This window comes from Phyllostomus discolor, chromosome 7 (genome assembly GCF_004126475.2).
Source record: "Phyllostomus discolor isolate MPI-MPIP mPhyDis1 chromosome 7, mPhyDis1.pri.v3, whole genome shotgun sequence".
Lineage (NCBI taxonomy): Eukaryota > Metazoa > Chordata > Mammalia > Chiroptera > Phyllostomidae > Phyllostomus > Phyllostomus discolor.
The window spans coordinates 137,606,401-137,624,804 of NC_040909.2; the positions used below are offsets into that span (position 1 = coordinate 137,606,401).

Sequence of the window (18,404 nt, forward strand, 5' to 3'; positions counted from 1 at the left end):
GTCTTCCTGCCCATTTCACAGGTGGAACAGTGGAGGCCACACAGCCCATCCAGGTGGCCAGGCCGCATGAGGAGGGCGCGACCCGGGGCCCCAGCTGGTTCTGCTGCCAGCCGGGTGCCAGCCTGGACTGGGGCCAGGAGGACGGCGGTGAGGGTGGAGGGGCTTAGGCCCACAGCGCCCCTTCCGGACCGGCCGCCCGGAGCTCTGAGCGGGAGATGTGGGAAGTCTGTGGGGGCACCCTGGCAAACGGCCCCCCCTGCTGGGATGCGGGGGCCCGCTGTCCTCGGGGTGCCCACAGTGCCCAGGTACTGGCAGGCTGCGGCCTGGGCTTGGGTCGGGGGCAGCCCCGGGTCTCTGTGAGCGGAGTGGCTGGCGTTCACAGGGCCCCCCACCCCCGGTCTGACCCCGTCCCCTGCCCTGCCAGTGTGTGCCGGGCTGGCCTTGGTCCCCCGGGGAGGGTGGGCAGGGAGCCCACAGGTGTCGACAGGTGTGACACTTCCTTGTTGAATTTACTTTTTTCTTTCAAATGGAAAAATGTTACGCGACCGAGCTCTGCACAGAGGGGAGGCGCTGGCCGGGCGGTGGGCGCAGGAGGGGAGGCTGAGGGGGGCGGCGGGCGGTCACTTCTGGCTGGCCGCCACTCGTGGGAGGAGGCTGAGCTGCCTGGTGGCAAACTCCTGGAGGCCGGGCTCCGGGTCCTTCTGAAGACCTTTGAAAGCTCCAGGAGGGGGGGTCCTGTCAGAGACGACCCCCACCCCTGCCTGGGTGGAGGAGTGGGCCCCGTGCTCCCTTGGGTGGGGTGGAGGGGCAGGGTGGGCCCAGGCTCCACCTCCTCCACCGTTTAAGCCTGGGGGGGCTTCTGTCCCCAACCCCACCCGGCCCAAGCCCCTCACACTTGGGCGCCCACCCATAGCTTCCGGTGGCGTGGGTGGGCCTGTCCCACAGCGCGGCGGGTGGGGGCTGCTCACTGGAGCACAGCAGCTTCACGTCCCCCGAGTTCACCACCTGGGACATGGCCTGGGGGTGGTAGCAGCTGGCGTAACCTGTGGGACAGACGAGGGGAGCGTGCTGGCCGGCCGATGGGGTTCACGGGCGGGCCAGGGCTCCCCGTCTTCTTGGGGGGCCCCAGACCCACCCCTACCCTTCCGAGGTGGGAGAAGCAGGGCAGGAGAGGTCAGGGTACCCAGGTGGGGCAGGCGTGGGGGGCCCCTGAGTCCAGGCACCCCGGTCACCTAGGAAGAGCGCTGCCCAGGTCTTGAGGTGGTGATGGCGGCTGTGCAGGTAGCTGAGGGCCTGTGACAAGTGGATGCCGAACTCCTCCTGGCCCTGGGTCAGCTGGCCAAGGACAGCACGCGTGTCATGGCCTGGGGTCAGCTCCCGCACGCCACCTCCCTCTCCCAGCTGCCGCCCAAGGCCCCTCACCAGACGGGACCAGAGGAAGTGGCGGGCGCTGAGGCCCCTCTCCCAGGCCAGGGTGCAGAAGAGGGTGTGCGGCAGCCGCCAGCGGAGCAGCAGGGAGCAGCGGTAGAAGGCGAACTTGGCCTGCTGCGGGGACGGCAGGGGAGGGTCACCGAGGGGCCTGGGGGCCCACAGCCAGGGGACCAGGGTTCAGGGTGCTCCTTCCCCGCCAGGCACCCTCCTGCCTTGCTGGCCTCCAGCGGCACCCGCTGGGCTCCTGCTCACAGCCTCCGGGGAAGCCCCGCCCCCCGGCCGCAGCCCCGGGGTCCCAGGCTGCACTACGGCAGCTCCCCTGGTTTGTTTCTGAACTGGCTGCTCATTGTCCAGCTCCCTGATGGCCAGGGAGCCTGGAAGGCCGAGCTGTGTCTCAATGGACTGGGCTAGGACACGGGTTGGCACACAGGTGAAATGTTGAACCCACATTTCAACAGGTTCGATGAGCAACCTGGGCGCCCGCCAGGTGCCAGGCGCTGGGGACTCGGCCGTGGGCAGAACAGGCTGGTGCCGCTCCCAGGAGGCACAGCTGCATGGGCACACCTGGGTGCGTGCATGTGCGTGCATGTGGGGAGGGCGGGCGGCCACGTGCTTTGGTGTATGTGTGCACACAGGGCGGGCAGGTGAGTGTGCGGGTGTGCGAGAGCACCTGGGGAGAGCAGGTGTGTGTGGGTGTGTGTGTGAGAGCATGCACACGGGGACAGCAGGTGTGTGTGTGTGTGTGTGCGTGCGCGAGCACCCGGGGACAGCAGGCAGACTGTGGAGAGGAAACCGGTGCAGGAGCCAAGCCTGCTGCCCCAGGGGCGACCCCTCACTCCATAGCCCCCTGGCCCCACGACCCCCGCCCACCCGTGGGTCCCCAGCCCCTCCAAGGCCAAGGCCCCTCAGCGGGTGCTGACCGTGACGACGGCCGGACAGCGGTCCTTCAGGTGCAGGAGCAGGGGCACCAGGCTCTGGTGGACCTGGGTGTGCAGGCTCCTGGGTTCCTTGCCCGCCGTCGCTGCCACCAGGTCCCCGAACAGCGCCATGGCCGCCGCCCGGATGCCCTCCCGCTCCTGCAGGCCCGGGGCGCACGGTCACCGCCAGACCTGCCCGTGGGCCCCCGCCCCCACCCAGTGTGGGGCCTCCCCAGGCTGCCGCGGGCACGGGCTCAGTTCCCTCCACAGGATGCTCGGGGCTGTGCTCCTGCTCCAGGCGGGGCAGGTGGGCTGCGTCCCAGGCCACCCTCTCGCAATCACGCCCTGCCAACCCAAGGGTCACGAGTGCATTGTGGGGGCGAGACTTACTCCCTCATTTCTCAGTGAGGGGAAACGTGAAGACCCGTCTGCTGGGAGGCCCGCTGGGGCCCGAGACTCTGAACCTGGGCTGTGCGGAGAGGGGCTGAGCGCCACCTGGTGGCCGTGGAGCCAGCCCGGGCCCCTGGCCGGAGGGCAGCCAGGGCTCTCCCTGCCTTGAGGAACAGGCCCAGGAGTGGGGGTGCTGCAACCCCGCTGGGGCACACTCACGTCGTCGAAGAAGCAGCGGGTGTTGACGGCCACCGAGAGGCTCTGGGCCCCGGCGCCCTGCGCCCCCAGGCGGTGCAGCACCTCAGACACGGTGCCCATGAGGTGCACCACCTCGCGCTCGCCGTTCCGGAAGAAGCCGTTGAGGAAGTGCGGCAGCTGCCTGCGGAGCAGGCTCCCCTGCGGAGGGCGGGCATGGCGGGCTCCGTGGGCCGGGGGTGCCCCGTGCCCCCCAATTCCTGCCCTGCCGGTTGGGCCCAGAAACCAGGTTTCCCCAGCGACGTGCCTTCCCAGGCCGCTACCCCGGCCCGTGTGCTTGCACCGGCCCTGTGTCCCTGCGGGGGGTGGGGCCAGCCTGGCCCCAACCTACAGATGAGCAGACTGAGGCCCAGAGAGGTGAAGTCGTGTGTCCCTAACCACACGGCTGGGAGGGACAGAGCTGGGGTCAGACTCGTGCCCTGGGCGTTCTGGGGTGGCAGGTGTGCTCCAGCCACGGGTGCCGCACACTCACCTTCTCGGGGTGGAAGAGGATGCTGCTCAGGCCCTGCAGGCTCAGCGCCCGGACCTCGGGGCTGGGGTCCCTGAGGCTCTGGGCCAGCAGGGTCAGGGCGTCCTGCTCCGAGAGCACCTCCAGCAGGGCCGGGCTGTGGAGGAACTGGGGGCCCCCGAGGGCAGGCGGCTCAGGCTTGGCGCCCTCGTCCAGGAGCGGGGCTCTAGGACTGGGGTCTGCGGGGCTTTCGGGGTCGGGGTGGTGGACCAGCACCCCCTGGGCATCTTGGTTAGCAAGTATTTGAAACCCACCTCCAAGCTGGCTCCAGCCCTCAGCAGGTTGATGGAGAAGCCGAGGCTCAGAGGGGGAAAGGGCCTTGCCTGAGGCCACACAGTGAGGCTGGGGCCAATGTCCCTCACCGGCCTGGCCCATGGCACCCCCTCGGGACAGGGCCCCACGGAGGGTGACCCAGACATCCCTGCTGGTGGGGCGGGGCGGGGTGGGGAGTGGGACCGAGCTACAGTCTGTAGGACGCCATGCGACCCCCCACCCTCTGCGCCGCCCCCAGCCCACCACTGCAGAGCCGGCTGCACCCGGCCCCCGGCTGCTTCCCGCCACCTCTTCTCAGGTCTCACCCAGGGGTGGACCTGGGTCCCAGGAGGGGGGACGGGTGGGGTTTCCTGCAGGGCTGAGGCCAGCGAGGGAGGGGATCCTGGGCCCCAGAGGTGTGGGATCCAGGCAGGGGCCCCCGAGTGGGAAGGAGGGGGCTGGGGGTCTGTTTGGGTGGGCCTGCCCCTCGTTGGGTGGGGTCCTTGTGTGGGTCCTGGTGGGGCACTGGGGCAGCTGGGGGCGGGGCTTAGGCCGGCACCTACCTCGTTGAGGATGAGGATGGCCACCTTCCTCTCCCGCCCCTCCGGGCTCCGCAGGCTGTGCAGCAGCTGGCGGGTCACGCCCTTGACCTGCCCGCAGGCACCCTGCACCATGGCCCTGGGGGCAGGGGGAGGGGACAGGGCCTGGCTTGCAGGAGAACCTGGCGCCCGCTGTCCTGCCACGACCCGACCCAGAGAGGCGGGGTGGTCACCACCCCTGGGAGCGAGCTCCCAGCCCCTCGGCACCCGCTGCACGCCAGGCCTGTGCGGGGCATGCAGGAGACGGGCAGGCACGGCCCTTGTGCCGAAAAGGCCTGGGGCTGGGCCAGGGCCGGGGAGACACCTGCACCCACGGGCTCTCCGTGTGTGGGGGACCGGGCGTGGGGGCGCGCCTCTGCCGTGCACACGCATGAGCCCCTGGGGCTGCTCCCCCAGCTCGCTCCTGGGGTCGCCACGGCCAGCCAACCCTCCCCGCCAGGCCCCGCCCCCACCTGGCCAGGAGGCCCACGCCCTTCGGGTAGGTGTCCACAGCCGCGAAGAGGCGCCAGGCGTCCTGCAGCTCCAGCTGGGCGAAGCTCTGCCAGGGGCCCGTGGTGGCCAGCAGGCTCCTCAGCGCCTCCAGGGACAGGCTGCAGGGGAGCGGCGGGGTCACGGGGCCAGCCCCGCCCCGGCAGCTCCTTCCCGCCCCCCTGTTCACAGAGCCGGGCAGGTTTCCGAGTCACAGGCTGAGGGGGTCCCCGCCGGGCCTCGGGCGAGGGTCCCCTTTAAACGTGGGTCTGAGAGCCCAGAGAGCCAATGGCGGGCAGAGGGAGGCAGGCTGGGCTGGGCCGGGCCGGGCGGCATCGCCGAAGCGCAGAGGAGGGCCCCCCTGCACCTCCAGCCGCCACCGCTCCGCTCTCAGAGGGTCCGGCTCCGCAGATGTGCACCCGCGCACTGGGCAGCGACCCCACCCTCCCTGCAGAGGAGGAAGCCCGACCCCGTCACACAGCCCGGCCGGAGGGGGCGGCAGGAGGGGAGTCGAGCCAGACCCTTCGCTCCCAGCCTGCATTGCGGCGTCTCGGCCGTGGTCCCAAGCCCCGCCGGGGGAGGGCTCAGGGGAGGGCTCAGGGGCCGGCCGGGAACACGGGCCCACAGAAAGCAGGGTGCCCCACTCCTCGGCCGGTCCTTGTGCAGGCCACCCGGGGCTCCGTCCCACCACCCTGGGTGTGTGGGCCGTCACCTCCAAGCAGGCACATTGTGAGCAGATTTGCAAGAGCAAGGGTCAGAGGGTGACAGGCCACACCAGGGAGTCCCTGGGGGCGCCAACCCACGAGCCGGCTGGGGCTGGCTGGACCGCTGGCTCCGAGCCCTGCCGCTCAGAGGGGCAGCAGTTTCCAGGTCCTTGGGCTCAGCCACGGAGTAGGGACGGAGTCTGGAGAAGGGGACTTGGGGCAGAGTGGCCTTTGTCCCCTCTGTGACACCTCTGGGAAGCCTCTGGCTTCACAGTCCCCTGTCCCCGCGGCCACACCAGGGCTTGCGGAAGGGTGGTGCGGACTGATCTGGGGGCCTCGGGACTTCTGCGGCTCGCTCTGCGGGAGGGGCGGGGTGGGCCAGCGCAGGGAGACGGGCGGCTGCCCTCCTGGGTGGGGGAAGCAGAGGGGGGATGGGGGCCCTACATGGCGGCTTTCTCCCGCCCCTCCCGCGGCGTTCGGGGCGGAGGACGGCGCATCAGCTCGTTAGGGAAGATTCATGCGTTTCTCGCAGGTGATCTGACTGAGAAAGGAACTTTATGCACTTCCGACTTCAGAAGCAATATGAGAAGAAGCGGCACTTTTTCCCAGCGACGCGCCTTGGGGAGAGCCGTTAAAGCTGACAAATCGCGGGGAGCGCATCATAACACAAACAAATGAAAAGCGCCGGGCCCCTGCGGTCTTCAGGACGTGCTGGCGGGGTCCCCCAGACGCTGTGCAGCGCAGAGGGAGCCGAGGCTGCCGGCTGCACCTCCGCTGCGGCTGCACGGGGCAGGCCCGACCCTGACCCTCCCACTCAGGGTCGTGGACCGGCCAGGACATCCATACCAGGCTGTCCCAGCATCGAGTGACAGGCACAGGGGGCGCAGAAGGACGCCTGCCCCCAGGAGTTAGGACGCGGCTGGGCGGTGCCCCCGCCAGGAGCGGGGGAGGGGCAGGAGGGGCCCTCCCTCCAGGGTCCAGAGGGAGCGCGGCCCTGTGCACGCCTTGGGCTCCTGGACCCGGGAGCTGCGAGAGTGAGTGCCCCGCGGTGGCGCAGAGCTGCCCAGCCCCAGGTCCCGTGGACACCCTACCTCTGGGGGCTGGGCATGGCCTCCTCCTGGGCCTTCTGGCTGGGCCGGGGCTCCCTGGGCAGGTGCAGCTCCAAGATGTAGTGCACCTGGGCGAGGAAGGCCAGCAGGAGCTGGGGGTAGGCCTCCTGCACCGTGTCCTTGAACTCTCGGGTGAGCTGCAGCTTGCACAGCGTGTTCATGGCCTGTCGGGGCGCAGGGGACAGTGAAGCTCCCTCGGCCTGCAGCCCGGGGCCAGGCCTGCTGGCGGACCTGTGGCCGGGCTAGGAAGGGAGCTCCTTGCCCCGGGGCTGTGCCAGCAGGGCCTGGGCTTGTGGGGAAAGCTGGGGGCAGGGCAGGTTCTGACAGGGCAGTGGGGGCCATGGGAGGCCGCCTCTAAGGCGTCTCCAGAACTCACAGCCCCAGAGCCCGAGCCGCCCCCACGCCCGCCGCTCTGCTGGAGCCCGGAGGAGCCCCTGTGCTCCCCTGGTGTCTGCACGGTGATGCCTGAGTCCTGTGTCTACACCACACGCCTGAGTGCCCGCCCGAGCCCTGCAGGACCACCCGTCCCACCGCACAGAGGGGCAGTGGGCTCGGAGGGGTCCAGGGCCCTCAGCCAGGAAGGGGGAGCTGGGCTGGGACCAGGGGGCCGGGCAGGGCAAGGCTGGGTGAGCCCCCTCCCTGGGGCCCCGCCCACCTCAGGCGCCCAGACCCCGCTGATGTGGAAGGCCCCTGTGGAGTCACCTCAGCCCAGGGGCAGCGGGCGACAGCCCTGGGGGTGCGGGCAGAGGCTCACCGCCATCGAGCGCAGGTGGGTCTTCTCCTTAGGCGGGGGGCCGCTGTCGCTGGTCCGGGTGGGCAGCGGCCTCTCCTGCAGCCACGCCAGCAGCGTGGCCAGCACCCTGCGGCTCCCGGACGGCTCCGCCCCCAGGGCCCTCCACAGCTGGAAGGTGTGGCTGCGGGTAGAAAGGGCGTGCGGGCTCAGCCTGGTGGCCGCGCCGTGGTGACCGGGGCCCCTGGGGCCTGCAGTGATGTGGCGGGGGGAGGGGGACGTGGAAGGGGCCCCGGGTCTCTATTGCTGGGTCTCCCCGCTTGCAGGGTCTCTCCCCTCGGCCCCTCCCGGCTCAGCCGAAGACTCTGACTCTGTCTGTCACCAACTCTGTCCGTCCCAAACTGGCAGGGCAAGTCCAGCGGGCACTCAGGGCCGTTATCCTCTGACCCTTGCCCTCTGACCTCCAGCCCCTGCCTGTCCTCTCTCCTCAGGACCCTGCCTCTGGGCCCATGCTCGGAGCATGCCCCCTGTACCCCCCTCAGCCCGCTTTTGCTCTGCCTCTGGGCTCGCCGCACAGTCTCTTCCTCCTGGAAGCCCGCCTGGCTGCCTCCTCCCGGGCCACGGTTTGCCGGGGTCCAGCTCCCCACTCCTGTCCAACCACAGTCAAGTGAGTGCCCATTGCTGGCATGTGCAGGGAGCTCTGCAGTGTCCCGTGCCCATTTTGCAGGTGGGTAGACTGAGGACCAGGCCTGATCGGGGCTCTGCTTTGTTACGTGGGGAACTGGGACAGGAGGCCAGGCCTGCGTGGTCATGCGGCCCTTCCGCCTGGTCCTAGGGCGCGGCCCTGTGACCCGGGGAGGCAGGCAGCTTTGGGGCTCCCCAAGAGGTGGGTGGCCAGTGCTCTGTTTCCTGTGCTGGGGGTCTGTGGGCCTGAGTGCTGGGTCGAGGGGCCTGGAGGGGCAGGGGGGACTCTGGAATGGTGGGCGGGGCCGGGAGGCCACAGTGGGTGGATGGGTTGAGCTCCGATGCCCAGCTTTAAGATGGAACCATGAGGGGCCGCCCTGGAGCCCTGGGAAAGCCACCCCTGTCCCAACCGACCCTGGGCTGGGTGGGCATAACAGCTCAGGGGACTCCAGGAGCCCCCCGAGTGGGGTCTCAGGCCACCTGGGGCCTTTGGGGTCAGAAGGGTCTGGGCTCCGATGCCCTCCCTGCTCCAGGCTGGCTGTGTGACCTGGGGCAAGTTCCTTCACCTCCTTAGGGCAAAACTGTCTCCAGAGGCTCAAGTGAGATGATTCTCCAGGGCCAAGGGCACCCAGGGGCCAAGGTGTCTAGTCTGTTCCCTGTGGGCGTCTGTCACTCGGGGCGGAGGGGGGGCAGTGGGAGGCGCCTCTGGCATGGGCAGTTTTAAGAGGGGCCGTCGGGAAGGTTTGGCAAGAAAGGGGCGCGGACCCGGAGCTGCGGCTGCCCGGGGCCAGCCGTGCAGCTCAGGGGTGAGTCGCACACGCTTCGTTGAGAAACAAAGCCGGACCCCAGAGCGCTGGGCGGTACGAACCACTCAGTTTCCGCTCACACTTTCAGGCCGCACCGTATTCTTTCTGATCTTCTAAGAAAAAAAAAAACTACCCGGGATGGGGGTGCGACCACAGCCGGGGCCCCCAGGGCTGTCTGTGCCGTGTGAATGTGACAACACCCGATGCCGGCCGTGCGGAGAGGCGCGGCGAGGACCTTGCATGCCTTGGCCAGCCCGTGGCGTGCGAGGAGCCGGGCTCTGCCCAGGACTCAAGCGCAAAACCTGGTGTGGGGTCTGGTTTGCACCGTGCACTTGTGGCCCCCAGAGACCTCCGGCAGGGAGTTTAAATTAGAAATGTCCTCAGGCTGTCGTGGCTCAGGCTCAGGTGACAGAGAAGCCACACACAGCCAGGCGGAAGGCATCACCCATGTCACACGCTCTCCCGCTGCACGGACGTGGGAATGTGGAAAGTGCTTCTGAGAAGGGAGGAAGTCAGGAACATACTTCAACACGCGAAAACCAGCGACGAGACGTCCGGAGACCGGGGTGGCTGCCGGGGTCCCCGCCCCTCCAGCTCTCCTGGGAGGCCCCGATGCCGGGGCTCAGTGGGTGGGGCGTCGTCCCATGCAGCGAGAGGACACCGGTTTGATTCCCGGTGCGGGCACGTGCCTGGGCTTTGGGTTGGGTCCCCAGTCGGGGTGCCTAGAGAAGGCAGCACATCAATGTTTCTCTCCCTCTCTCCCTTCCTTCCCCCCTCTGTAAAAGAAAATAAAAAGTTCCTGAACAACAACACAGAGAAGGACGGAGGGAGGAGTGAGACGACACAAAAACTGTGATCTCGGAGAACAACAAACCCAATGCCACTATGAGCAGAAAAGGAAAACGCCGGCCGGTCCCAGCGTGGCATCCCCACTCTGTGACCCCCCACCCCCGGCCCCCCAGCAGGCTATGGCAGCTGATGGCAGGAGAGGGGCCCAAACGCACGTCCAGTCTGAAGGGCAGTGCCCAGCACGCACAGCTCCTGGTAGAGAGTGAGGGCAGCAAGGAGAGCCCCCTTTTGGAAGTTAAGTGGTAAAAGGGAAAGACGCAAAAAGGGGACACTGGAGGGGCTGCGAGAGAAAAGAGGGCCCGGGACCCTGCGGGACAGGGGGCCCTCCCACCTCCCACCAGACCGGCCGGAACATCTGCCGAGTCGGCCGGGTTCTGCTGTACTGACAGAAGGGGGTGCCATTGAACTTGAAATCCTACGGAAAGCCCAGTCGTGCCTCAGATGAGCAGGAACGAAATGAGCAGGTCGGTGGAGTAATTGCAGAGGAATCAGGAGGCGACACCGGCACACGGCGGCGGATGGGGGGGGGACTCTCTCCATGGAAACCACCGCGGTGCAGAGAAAGCCGTCAGATGACGCTCCAAACGCCGCCAAATGCGCGCGAGCGAGCGTTTAAAGATACGAACACCCGCCTTGGATTATAAATGAAAAGATACATAAATAAGGGAAGAAAGGAGAGTTGATTGAATTCGGGGAAGAGATGGAAGAAATGACAAAATTATCTCAGAAAAAGAAGAAAGCCGACCGCAAGGTGCCCCAGGGAGATAAGATTCGAATGAAAATTTCATGAGGGGCCTCGAGGAGCAGCCGGGGCGCAGCCCGGAGAACAAACGTGAGCGCAGGAAAGCAGCGCCGGGGGTCAGCGAGGAAGCGGGGGGGTGCGCGGGGGGCGCGGGGGGCGCGGGCCACCGGCGACGGACGGCCGGCGTTGGGATGACGGCACTCGGAAGGGGAACGGCAACCGTGGGACAGGACTAACATCGAAAACTGTAACCGAGAGAACTTCTCAGAAACAACGACAGCAGCAACAAAACAAACCCCCCCGTTCAAGGGGCCCACCAGGACCTGGGAAAAGGAATGATGGGCTCAGAGTCATCGCTTAGCAAACTGGTTACATTTCGGAGACAAAGGGAAAAAAAAAGCGGCCACATGGGTGGGCCAAAAGATCGTATAACCTATCGGGCTTTTGGAAGACAAAACAAGGCCGCCACGGAGCAGCGCTTATAGATCACGTGGTGAAAGACAGCGTGCACCGAGGATTCTGCAGCCCGTCCTCTGCTACAGACGCAACTTTCCACGCGAAGAACCTGGGGGGCGGGGCTTGGGTCCGACGCCGCGCGCTCCTCTGGGAGCATGCGCGCCATCGCAGTGAAGGCTGCGGCGCGCACGCAGGCACGCGCATCCCAGCTGCGGGGATGCGGGTGCTGACCGGGCGGCAGGTTTTGACAAAGGGTAAATGTGCAACTGCAGGGGACGAAATGAGAGCCAGAACGAAGAGGCAGAGTGACCTCACTGGCGGGTCTAGGGGAGTCGGTATCAGTAGAAATGGAAAAATCGGGCATTGAAAGGTTAAGTGATAAAACCAGGGGCTGGGGGCGTTAAAGTAGGTTTGTAAGGACAAAGGTAACGACTGGAGCAAAACCCACAACCTCTGCCGAGTTCAAAAACCCTCCAGACCAAAGAGTGCACGTCTTGTAGAAAAATAAATGCGGCAAATGCAACGAAACGCACAATTCCGACATGTTGTGACAGAGTTGAGCGTCCACACACCTGTCATATCAATAAAGGACGTGCACTGGAATGAACTCATCCGTTAAAAGGAAAAGCGTTTCAGTTTGGATCACAAGTCAAGACCCGCGCGCAGGCCGTGTAGAAGATAACACCTAATGCGATTGGATCCCGAAAGGGTAAGATGAGAGAATGGGCACGTGCGTGCCGGGAAAACGGGAAACAATGAAGGGAGCCGAGGTGGGGACCCTGAGAGCAGACGGGGCGGACTCAAGTGCCCGCAGCATTAGCAGTGACGAGGCAGGGCGCGCATTTCAGCGCGGAACGTCACCATTCATGACGGCGGAACGTCACCATTCAAAACGGCGGAACGTCACCATTCAAAACGGGCGCTCAGCATTTACGGACACATGCGCCTCCGACAACGTGGCAGCCGCCTTGAGGACTGAGAAGCCGCAGGAGGCGGGAGGACACACAGACAGAAGCACAGTGACACTAGGAGACGAGACCACACGGCTCTCAGCTGGGACAGGTTGGCACAGACCCAGGTGAGACCCGAGCAACCCATCTGAGGCCGGTCTGGTGGGTGTGCAGCAGGGCGGCGCCAGGCCTCTCGGCTGTGTGGTTGGCAATCGAAAACTCGTGCTGGTGAGCTTTTTCCTGCACGAGGCCGCCAGGCTGCAGGGGCCAAGGGGGTGCAGCCAGGTTTAGCCCAGTGGGGTTTTGCCAGCTGAGTGTGACGGGGGACATGGCACTGGGGACCTGTTCAGGGAGTGTGTGTGAAGCTGCCAGGTGGCATCTGTGCTGGTAAGGGGGGAGGTGGGGACGGGGAGGGGCTGTGAGGAGGAGGGCATGGGGCACAGAGGCCCGCCGTGTGCCAGCGGGAGCGAGCTGGGACGGAGGATGGCGTCTGGGAGAGCACGGAGGGGAGGGGTGGCCGAGGGAGGAGGAGGACAGGACCTCGGGGAGAGAGGGGATGTGGGCATGGGGAGAAGGTTGAGCAGGGGACGGACCGTGCACCCTGAGGCTGGGGGAGGGGTGACCAGGGGCTACCGCGTCCAGGCCCCTCAGAGGAGTGTGGGGGTGGCATGTAGCGAGTGGTACGGACTGAGGGCCTGGGGCTCACTGCTGTGGCTTTGGGGAGCAAGAGGACCCAGTCCCCCTCCAGACTCGGGCCTGAAGGCTGTGGGAGAAAGGTGGCCCCACCCTGAGGGCCGAGGTGGCCAGGGGCAAGCAGGAAGGGGGTCCGGGGAAGAGCGAGAGGGAAGCGGGTCCCAGTGTTGGCTGGGGGATTGTGAGGGGCTCTCCCCCCACAAGGTGGCGGGGGCTGCAGCTGGGCTGGTGTCTGTGCAGAATGCGGCCAGGGCGCAGGCCAGCAGAGCCCCCCACCCCAGTGGTGCGCCGTGAGTGCGCGGTTTGAGCAGGTTCGTGGGGCTCTCGTGGACTGGGAGGGGGAGCCCCAGGGTGGGCGGCGAGGGCGGTGGGGCCGGGCACCTGTCCGGGGGTGTGGAGAAGTCCAGGAAGGTAGCCACCAGCTCGGGGGTGTGGTTCCGGGCCAGCAGGGTGATGGCAAGCAGGACGTCGGCCTTGGCTTGGGGGACGCGGACAGAGCTGAGCTGCAGGTGGATGGCCTGGCCCAGGTTGGCCACCTGTGCGGACAGGGAGAGTGTGGGGGAGAACGCCGGGCTGAGTGCGGAGGTCGGAGGTTGGAGGTCAGGTCGGCGGCCCTGGTGAGCCTCCTGGGAGAGGGAAGTCCCGCCCTGGGGGGCGTGGAGCTCCTTCAGACAAGGCCCTCTCCTGAGCGGGGGGACACAGGCCTGTCCAGGGTAGTCTGAGGGAGCAGGCACAGCCCCGGACACCTGGTCAGAAGGGGCGTCCCCGTCTGAGGGGGAGACAGTCCCACGACCTTCCTCAAGGTGTCTGTGGTCTTCCAAGTCCGTCTGCGTGTTGCCGGTCATCCGGAGGGTAGGGTCGGACACGCCCACCTTGTCCTCACCTGATCCCGCCACCTGAGCTCTGGTTGCCCCAGAACCCCCCCCCCCCCCCCCCCGCTGCTGGGTGCCCCTCCCCCCACCCACCGATGTCAGATCTAACGTCGCCCGCCTGAGGTCTTGTCTGCCACGCCTGCCATCGGTCACCCTCTTTCTGGGGGCGCCACCCTGCTGGGTACACTCCATTGCCTTTGCATTTCCTGTGCGGCCCAGCACCTCTCTGTCTGCGGTCTGTCCCCTCTGCCAGACCAAGAGCTCCTGGGGGTGTGGGCTGTGCCCCCTCCTTCCCCATGTCCCGTCCTACTGCTCCGTCACTGTGCCTTTGCCCCTCGACCTTGCAGATGCCGCCCAGGACCCCGCACCCCTGCTCGGGCCCACCCTTCCCACCCTCCCTCCCTCCCTCCCTTCCTTCTTTCCTTCCCTCATTCATTGGGACCTGTCAGGGTCGGGTCTGTGTCTCCCCGATCGCGCTCAAGTTCAGGGCCACTGCCCTGGCCCAGAGGCCCTAGCCCTTGGGTGCTGACTGCTAGGCCACCCCTCCGCCCCCTGCACCGTCGTGGCCGGCCGTCCACCGGTTCCCCGCCCCCTCACGGTCTCCAGCTGGGCCCCGTGCTCCTGGATGACGGCGAGCAGCACGCTGGCGGCCGCCTGCACGCGGAAGGGGCTGGTGGAGCCCAGGCCCTCGATGGTGGTCCAGATGAGGTCGGTCAGCTCCGCCGGCGTGAGACACTTCATGACCTCCTGTAGCAGCAGGCGCGGGGCGGCCGTCACTGCGGGCCGCCTGTTCCCGGCGCCCGCGTCCCACCTCTGCGTGCTCCCCTGCTCCTGTGCTCCAGGCGGCTCGAGTCCCCGAGCGCCCGTGTGCTCCTGAGCCCCACTGCTCCGGGCCCCCCAATTCGTGTACCCCGTTTTGCAGTTGGATCGCCCCTGCGCCTCTGAGCCAACCACAGCCCAGGAGCAGAGAGGGAGGCGCGATGCCCACCCGAGGGCGGAGGCCAGCTCCCTCCTCGCTCCGACCCCCGGTCCGCTCTCCAGGCCTTCTGAGCTCTACCACCCTGGTGGGCTACCGGCCCCACCCCTCCCATCTGGGCCCTGTCCCTTGTCCAAGGGAGAGCCAGAGCCGGGCGCCCACTCTCTGTGCTCCAGGGCAGTGCAGGCTGGGGCAGGCTGCCCCTTCCCGGGCCCCGGATGCTACGCTTCTCGTAACTGAGTCCACCTGAGGCCCTGGATGCTCTGCGGTCCCTTCACCTCGGTCCCCACAGAGCCGGAGGCCAGTGGGACCCTCATTCCTGCCCTGCCTCTGCCCCCAGCCCAGGTCTTTGGGCATGAACCGAAGCCAAGCCAGGCATCCCCACTCTGGCCTCAGGGCTGCAGACCCTTCCCACGACTCCCCTCCTGACCGGCCTCCCTGGCAGCTGGCCGCTGCTCCGGGGCACTCGGGGCCAGAGGCAGCTGGGGCTAGATTCCGGACCCACCGGGCCCCAGCCACTGCTTTGTTGTTTGGTTCCACTTTACAGCTGCGTGCTGAAGGCTCTCCCACCGGGCCCCGTGCTGGGCCCTCCGAGGTCCTGCTTCTGGGCGGGAGTGGGCAAGGTCCACCCGGGGGTGGACGAGTGCGCCAAGGGCAGGGTCTTCTTGAGCCGCGGGCTCGACGCCAAGAGTGGGCAGGCTGACATCGCCCAAAGAGACCTCGCGGCTCTACGTGACAGACCCTGCCCGAGCCCGCACCCGCACCCAGCCCCACCCAGGGCTCAGTCCCGCTCATCTTCAGAGGGGAGCGCAATCCACATCACGTACGAAGTGTCACGGAGATATGGGAGTGTGCTGTGGTGACGAAAGGGACCCTGGGGAACCACTGGACACCCGTAGCCATTGAACGAGGAAGAGCTGGCTGAGGTAGACCAGATGACCAGGGGCCAGGAGGGCAAGGCCAGGCCATCTCGGGGGAGGGTTTGACCTCCAGCGGGTTAAGAGAGGCCCCTGCAAACATGGGGAGGGCAGGACGATCCTGCAAAAGTCAGACTCAGAGGAGGGGCGTCGTCTGGTGCCTCAGACACCGACCATGACGGCCGAGTGGGGGCCGGGGGCTCGCGGAGGCTGGGACGCCGCTGGTGCCACCGTGCCCATGTGCCCGAGGGAGAGCGAGGCTCAGAGGGAAGGGGCGCGTCCCAGTCCCAGGTGGGAGCAGCAAGAGACGCGGCTGGGACTCCAGCCCAGGCTGCTGGCCCCTGAGCCTGTCCCTGGCTCCTCCCTCCAGGTCCCTCCCCCCACGACTCCCCTGTCCCCGGCCAGGGGCCGCGACTCCTCCCAAGGCCCCGTCAGCCACCAAAGACGCAGGCGAGATCCTGGCCCGGGTTTTAATTCTCACTGACCCTCTGGGTCCAGCCGGGCCGCACCAGCGGCCGGAACCCTGTCAGAGGGGGCGGCGGTGGGGGTCGGAGCAGAGCATGGCCACGGCCCCCCACCCGGATCTGCCCACGATTCTAAGGGCTTTGACCTTGATGACTTGGGAGCTGCCAAGCTGGAAGAGTCGGTCCTTCGGGAACGCCGCCTCCGGGGGGGCCAGGAGCTTGGCCTTCTGGTCTCCGCTGCTCCACAGCAGGGCTCCGTCCATGCTGGTCTGGGGGCGCTCCGGCGCCAGCCTGCCTGCCTGCGAAGGCCCCACTGGCCGGGGCGGCACAGGGCGGTGGTGAGTGTGGGACAAGGGTGGGCTTGGGGTCTGGGCTGGGAGAGGCAGGGGTGAGGGCGGGGTCACTGGCAGGCAGGGTCAGGCCTGTGCCCCAGTTTGGGGGTGGGGCCCAGAGAGTTTCTGGGGGCCCGGGTGAGGCCATGGTGGTGCTGCGGTTGAGGGTAGAGGGAGGGTCGGGCAGATTTCGGGGAGCTGAGCCGGGGCGCGTGCTGGCATGGGCGTGAGTCTGCTGCGTCGGCCGCAGAGGCTCACCTCTCTGGCGCCTCAGGAGCTGGTAGAGTTGGCCCAGCCCTTCCACGCTGGAGTCCTGGGTGGCCCTGTCCGGGTCCTGGCACAGGACCCCCAGCATGGCCACCAGCTGCCCGGCCCGTTTGAAGTCGTCCTTGGGCTGTGGGGAGAGTGCCGGGGACCCGCTGAGGGCGGATGCCACCCACGGGGCCCCCACCCGCCACTCCCTCACCCCCGCACGGCCAGGGCCGGAGTGGACGCCCTCTGTTCGTGTGGCAGGGCTGGGATGGGTTGGGGCAACGTGTAAGGGGTGGCCGAAAAGACTCAGAAATCAGGAGACATCACACGTTCGTGTAATAGTTGGGAGAGCCAGAGTGAGTGGAAAACCCCCCTGATGGGAGAAGTTTCAGCACTGTGAGCAGAGCCAGCACGGGGCTCGACACTCCCGAGACCTGGCCCCACGCGCCTCGCCCTGGGGCCAGGCCGGGGTCTCACGCCACGCTACCTCCACAGTGGGCAGCCCGCCCCGGGCCCCGGTGTGCCAAGTTAATCGTTTGAAACACCCTGTTACACCATCACTGTCTCCCCGGTGCGGTGTTTTGGCGCCCGCATCAATGTCACGCCCGAGGCCAGTGCCTCACCCTGGTCCCACTTCTGGGCCGTGGACATTGATTTGGAGTAAATTGAAGCCATGCTGAACCCCTCTTGGGGGTCCTTCCCGTCCCCGGGACGCTGGGGGAGTCTGCACGGTGAGCTCACTTGCCCGCAGCGCCACCTCGCTCCCCAGCCACACCCCACGCCCGCCCGCCCGCCTCTCCGCCTTCCCGGGGACGGCTCTGGCGGGCGCGGCGCCGCAGGAACGGATTTCCTTGTCCCCCCACCCGAGGCTCCCTAAGGAATTGCTGCTGATTCTGGCGGACCACGAAGTACATACAGCTTGCTCCCTGAACGGGGCTGAAGTGGATTCGACCCGGGGACGACAGGGCGGGTGGAGGAGGGTAGGCTGGGTCCCCCAAGTGGTGGGGGGCCGTGGCGGGTGGAGGGCGGCGGCCGGGTGGTTGGCCTCCTACGCAGGAACTGCCACCCTGGCCCGGGGCCGGGCCGCACGCCTTACCAGCCCTCCCGGCCCCCACCCCCTGAGTCCCACTGTACCCCTCTGAGGAGGACACTTCGTGGGCGAGAAACAGAGGCACGGGGTGGGGCTTCGGGTGCGTGGACAAGAGCCCAGCCTCCGGGTCAAGGGTCAGCGCCCCTGGGGTCAGAGCCCGGCTGGGGGGACCGGAGAGGTCCTCCACTGCCGCCCCAGCCTGTTCCCTCCTGTGTGGAAAGGGGGTCTCCTGGCCACCGCAGGGCACTTGGGGGCCCGCCCCGGTGGCAGCAGGGGCACGGGGGGCCTAAGCCCCCCGGCGGGAGGGGGCAGCCTGGCTGGGGCAGCAGAGGGGGGCAGGGTGTGGCCCGCGCCGGCAGGCACTCACGTCCAGGCAGCGGTTGCGGCTCAGGAACCGGAAGAGGCCGACGCAGCTGTCCACAGCCCGCTGCCGCTCGTGCGCTTTGTCCGACGCCAGCCAGGTGAGCAGGTGCTGCGGTGGGGCCGGCGGGGGGGGGGGGGGTGCTGCAGCCCGGGCCAGCTCCCCCGCAGCCCGTGCCCTCTGGGCCGCCCCCCGCCCCGTGCCGGCCCGCCCGCCCCGCTCACCGACAGCAGGAAGTGCAGCTCGTCGGCCGTGGGGTTCTCCGAGAGGAAGGTCTGCAGCAGCTGGTCCAGGGCCTCCGCCGTCTCGTCATAGAGGGTCTGTGTGGGGACCCGGTGAGGGTCAGGTGGCCGCCACGCCCCGGGGGTGGGGGACGGGGGCTGGAGGCCGCTGCGGGGCTGAGTGCTCTGGCCTCTGGGGGTGAGGGGTGCCCACTTCCTGCAGGCTGCTCAGGCCGGGCTGCCCAGCGGAGAGCCTGCCCAGGAAGGGGCCTCACAATCCCAGTGTGGCAGCCGGGGCGGCTGGGCAGGAGGGTGCTCTGGGCCTGCCCGGTGGGGAGAGAAGCCCGTCTCCAGCTGGGCTGGCTCCCTGGGGGGC

The 18,404-nt window shown here is 67.8% G+C and overlaps 1 protein-coding gene across 1 annotated transcript in view; it reads right to left on the reverse strand.

Annotated features, from left to right (window-relative positions):
• Positions 1 to 619: 619 nt before the first annotated feature.
• Positions 620 to 18,404, reverse strand: part of LOC114514733 (maestro heat-like repeat family member 5) — a 32,616-nt gene continuing 14,831 nt past the window's right edge. The window contains exons 14-30 of the mRNA XM_036031691.1: positions 18,032 to 18,127; positions 17,814 to 17,918; positions 16,363 to 16,498; positions 15,919 to 16,085; positions 14,013 to 14,162; positions 12,925 to 13,079; positions 7,388 to 7,547; positions 6,616 to 6,797; positions 4,805 to 4,948; positions 4,317 to 4,431; positions 3,466 to 3,609; positions 2,958 to 3,134; positions 2,352 to 2,507; positions 1,423 to 1,545; positions 1,233 to 1,335; positions 969 to 1,043; positions 620 to 718 (exon numbers count right to left, since the gene is read on the reverse strand). Coding sequence (XP_035887584.1) covers positions 621 to 718; positions 969 to 1,043; positions 1,233 to 1,335; positions 1,423 to 1,545; positions 2,352 to 2,507; positions 2,958 to 3,134; positions 3,466 to 3,609; positions 4,317 to 4,431; positions 4,805 to 4,948; positions 6,616 to 6,797; positions 7,388 to 7,547; positions 12,925 to 13,079; positions 14,013 to 14,162; positions 15,919 to 16,085; positions 16,363 to 16,498; positions 17,814 to 17,918; positions 18,032 to 18,127 — 2,286 coding nt within the window. The 3' untranslated portion in view covers position 620. The remainder of the gene's footprint in view (positions 719 to 968; positions 1,044 to 1,232; positions 1,336 to 1,422; positions 1,546 to 2,351; positions 2,508 to 2,957; positions 3,135 to 3,465; positions 3,610 to 4,316; positions 4,432 to 4,804; positions 4,949 to 6,615; positions 6,798 to 7,387; positions 7,548 to 12,924; positions 13,080 to 14,012; positions 14,163 to 15,918; positions 16,086 to 16,362; positions 16,499 to 17,813; positions 17,919 to 18,031; positions 18,128 to 18,404) is intronic.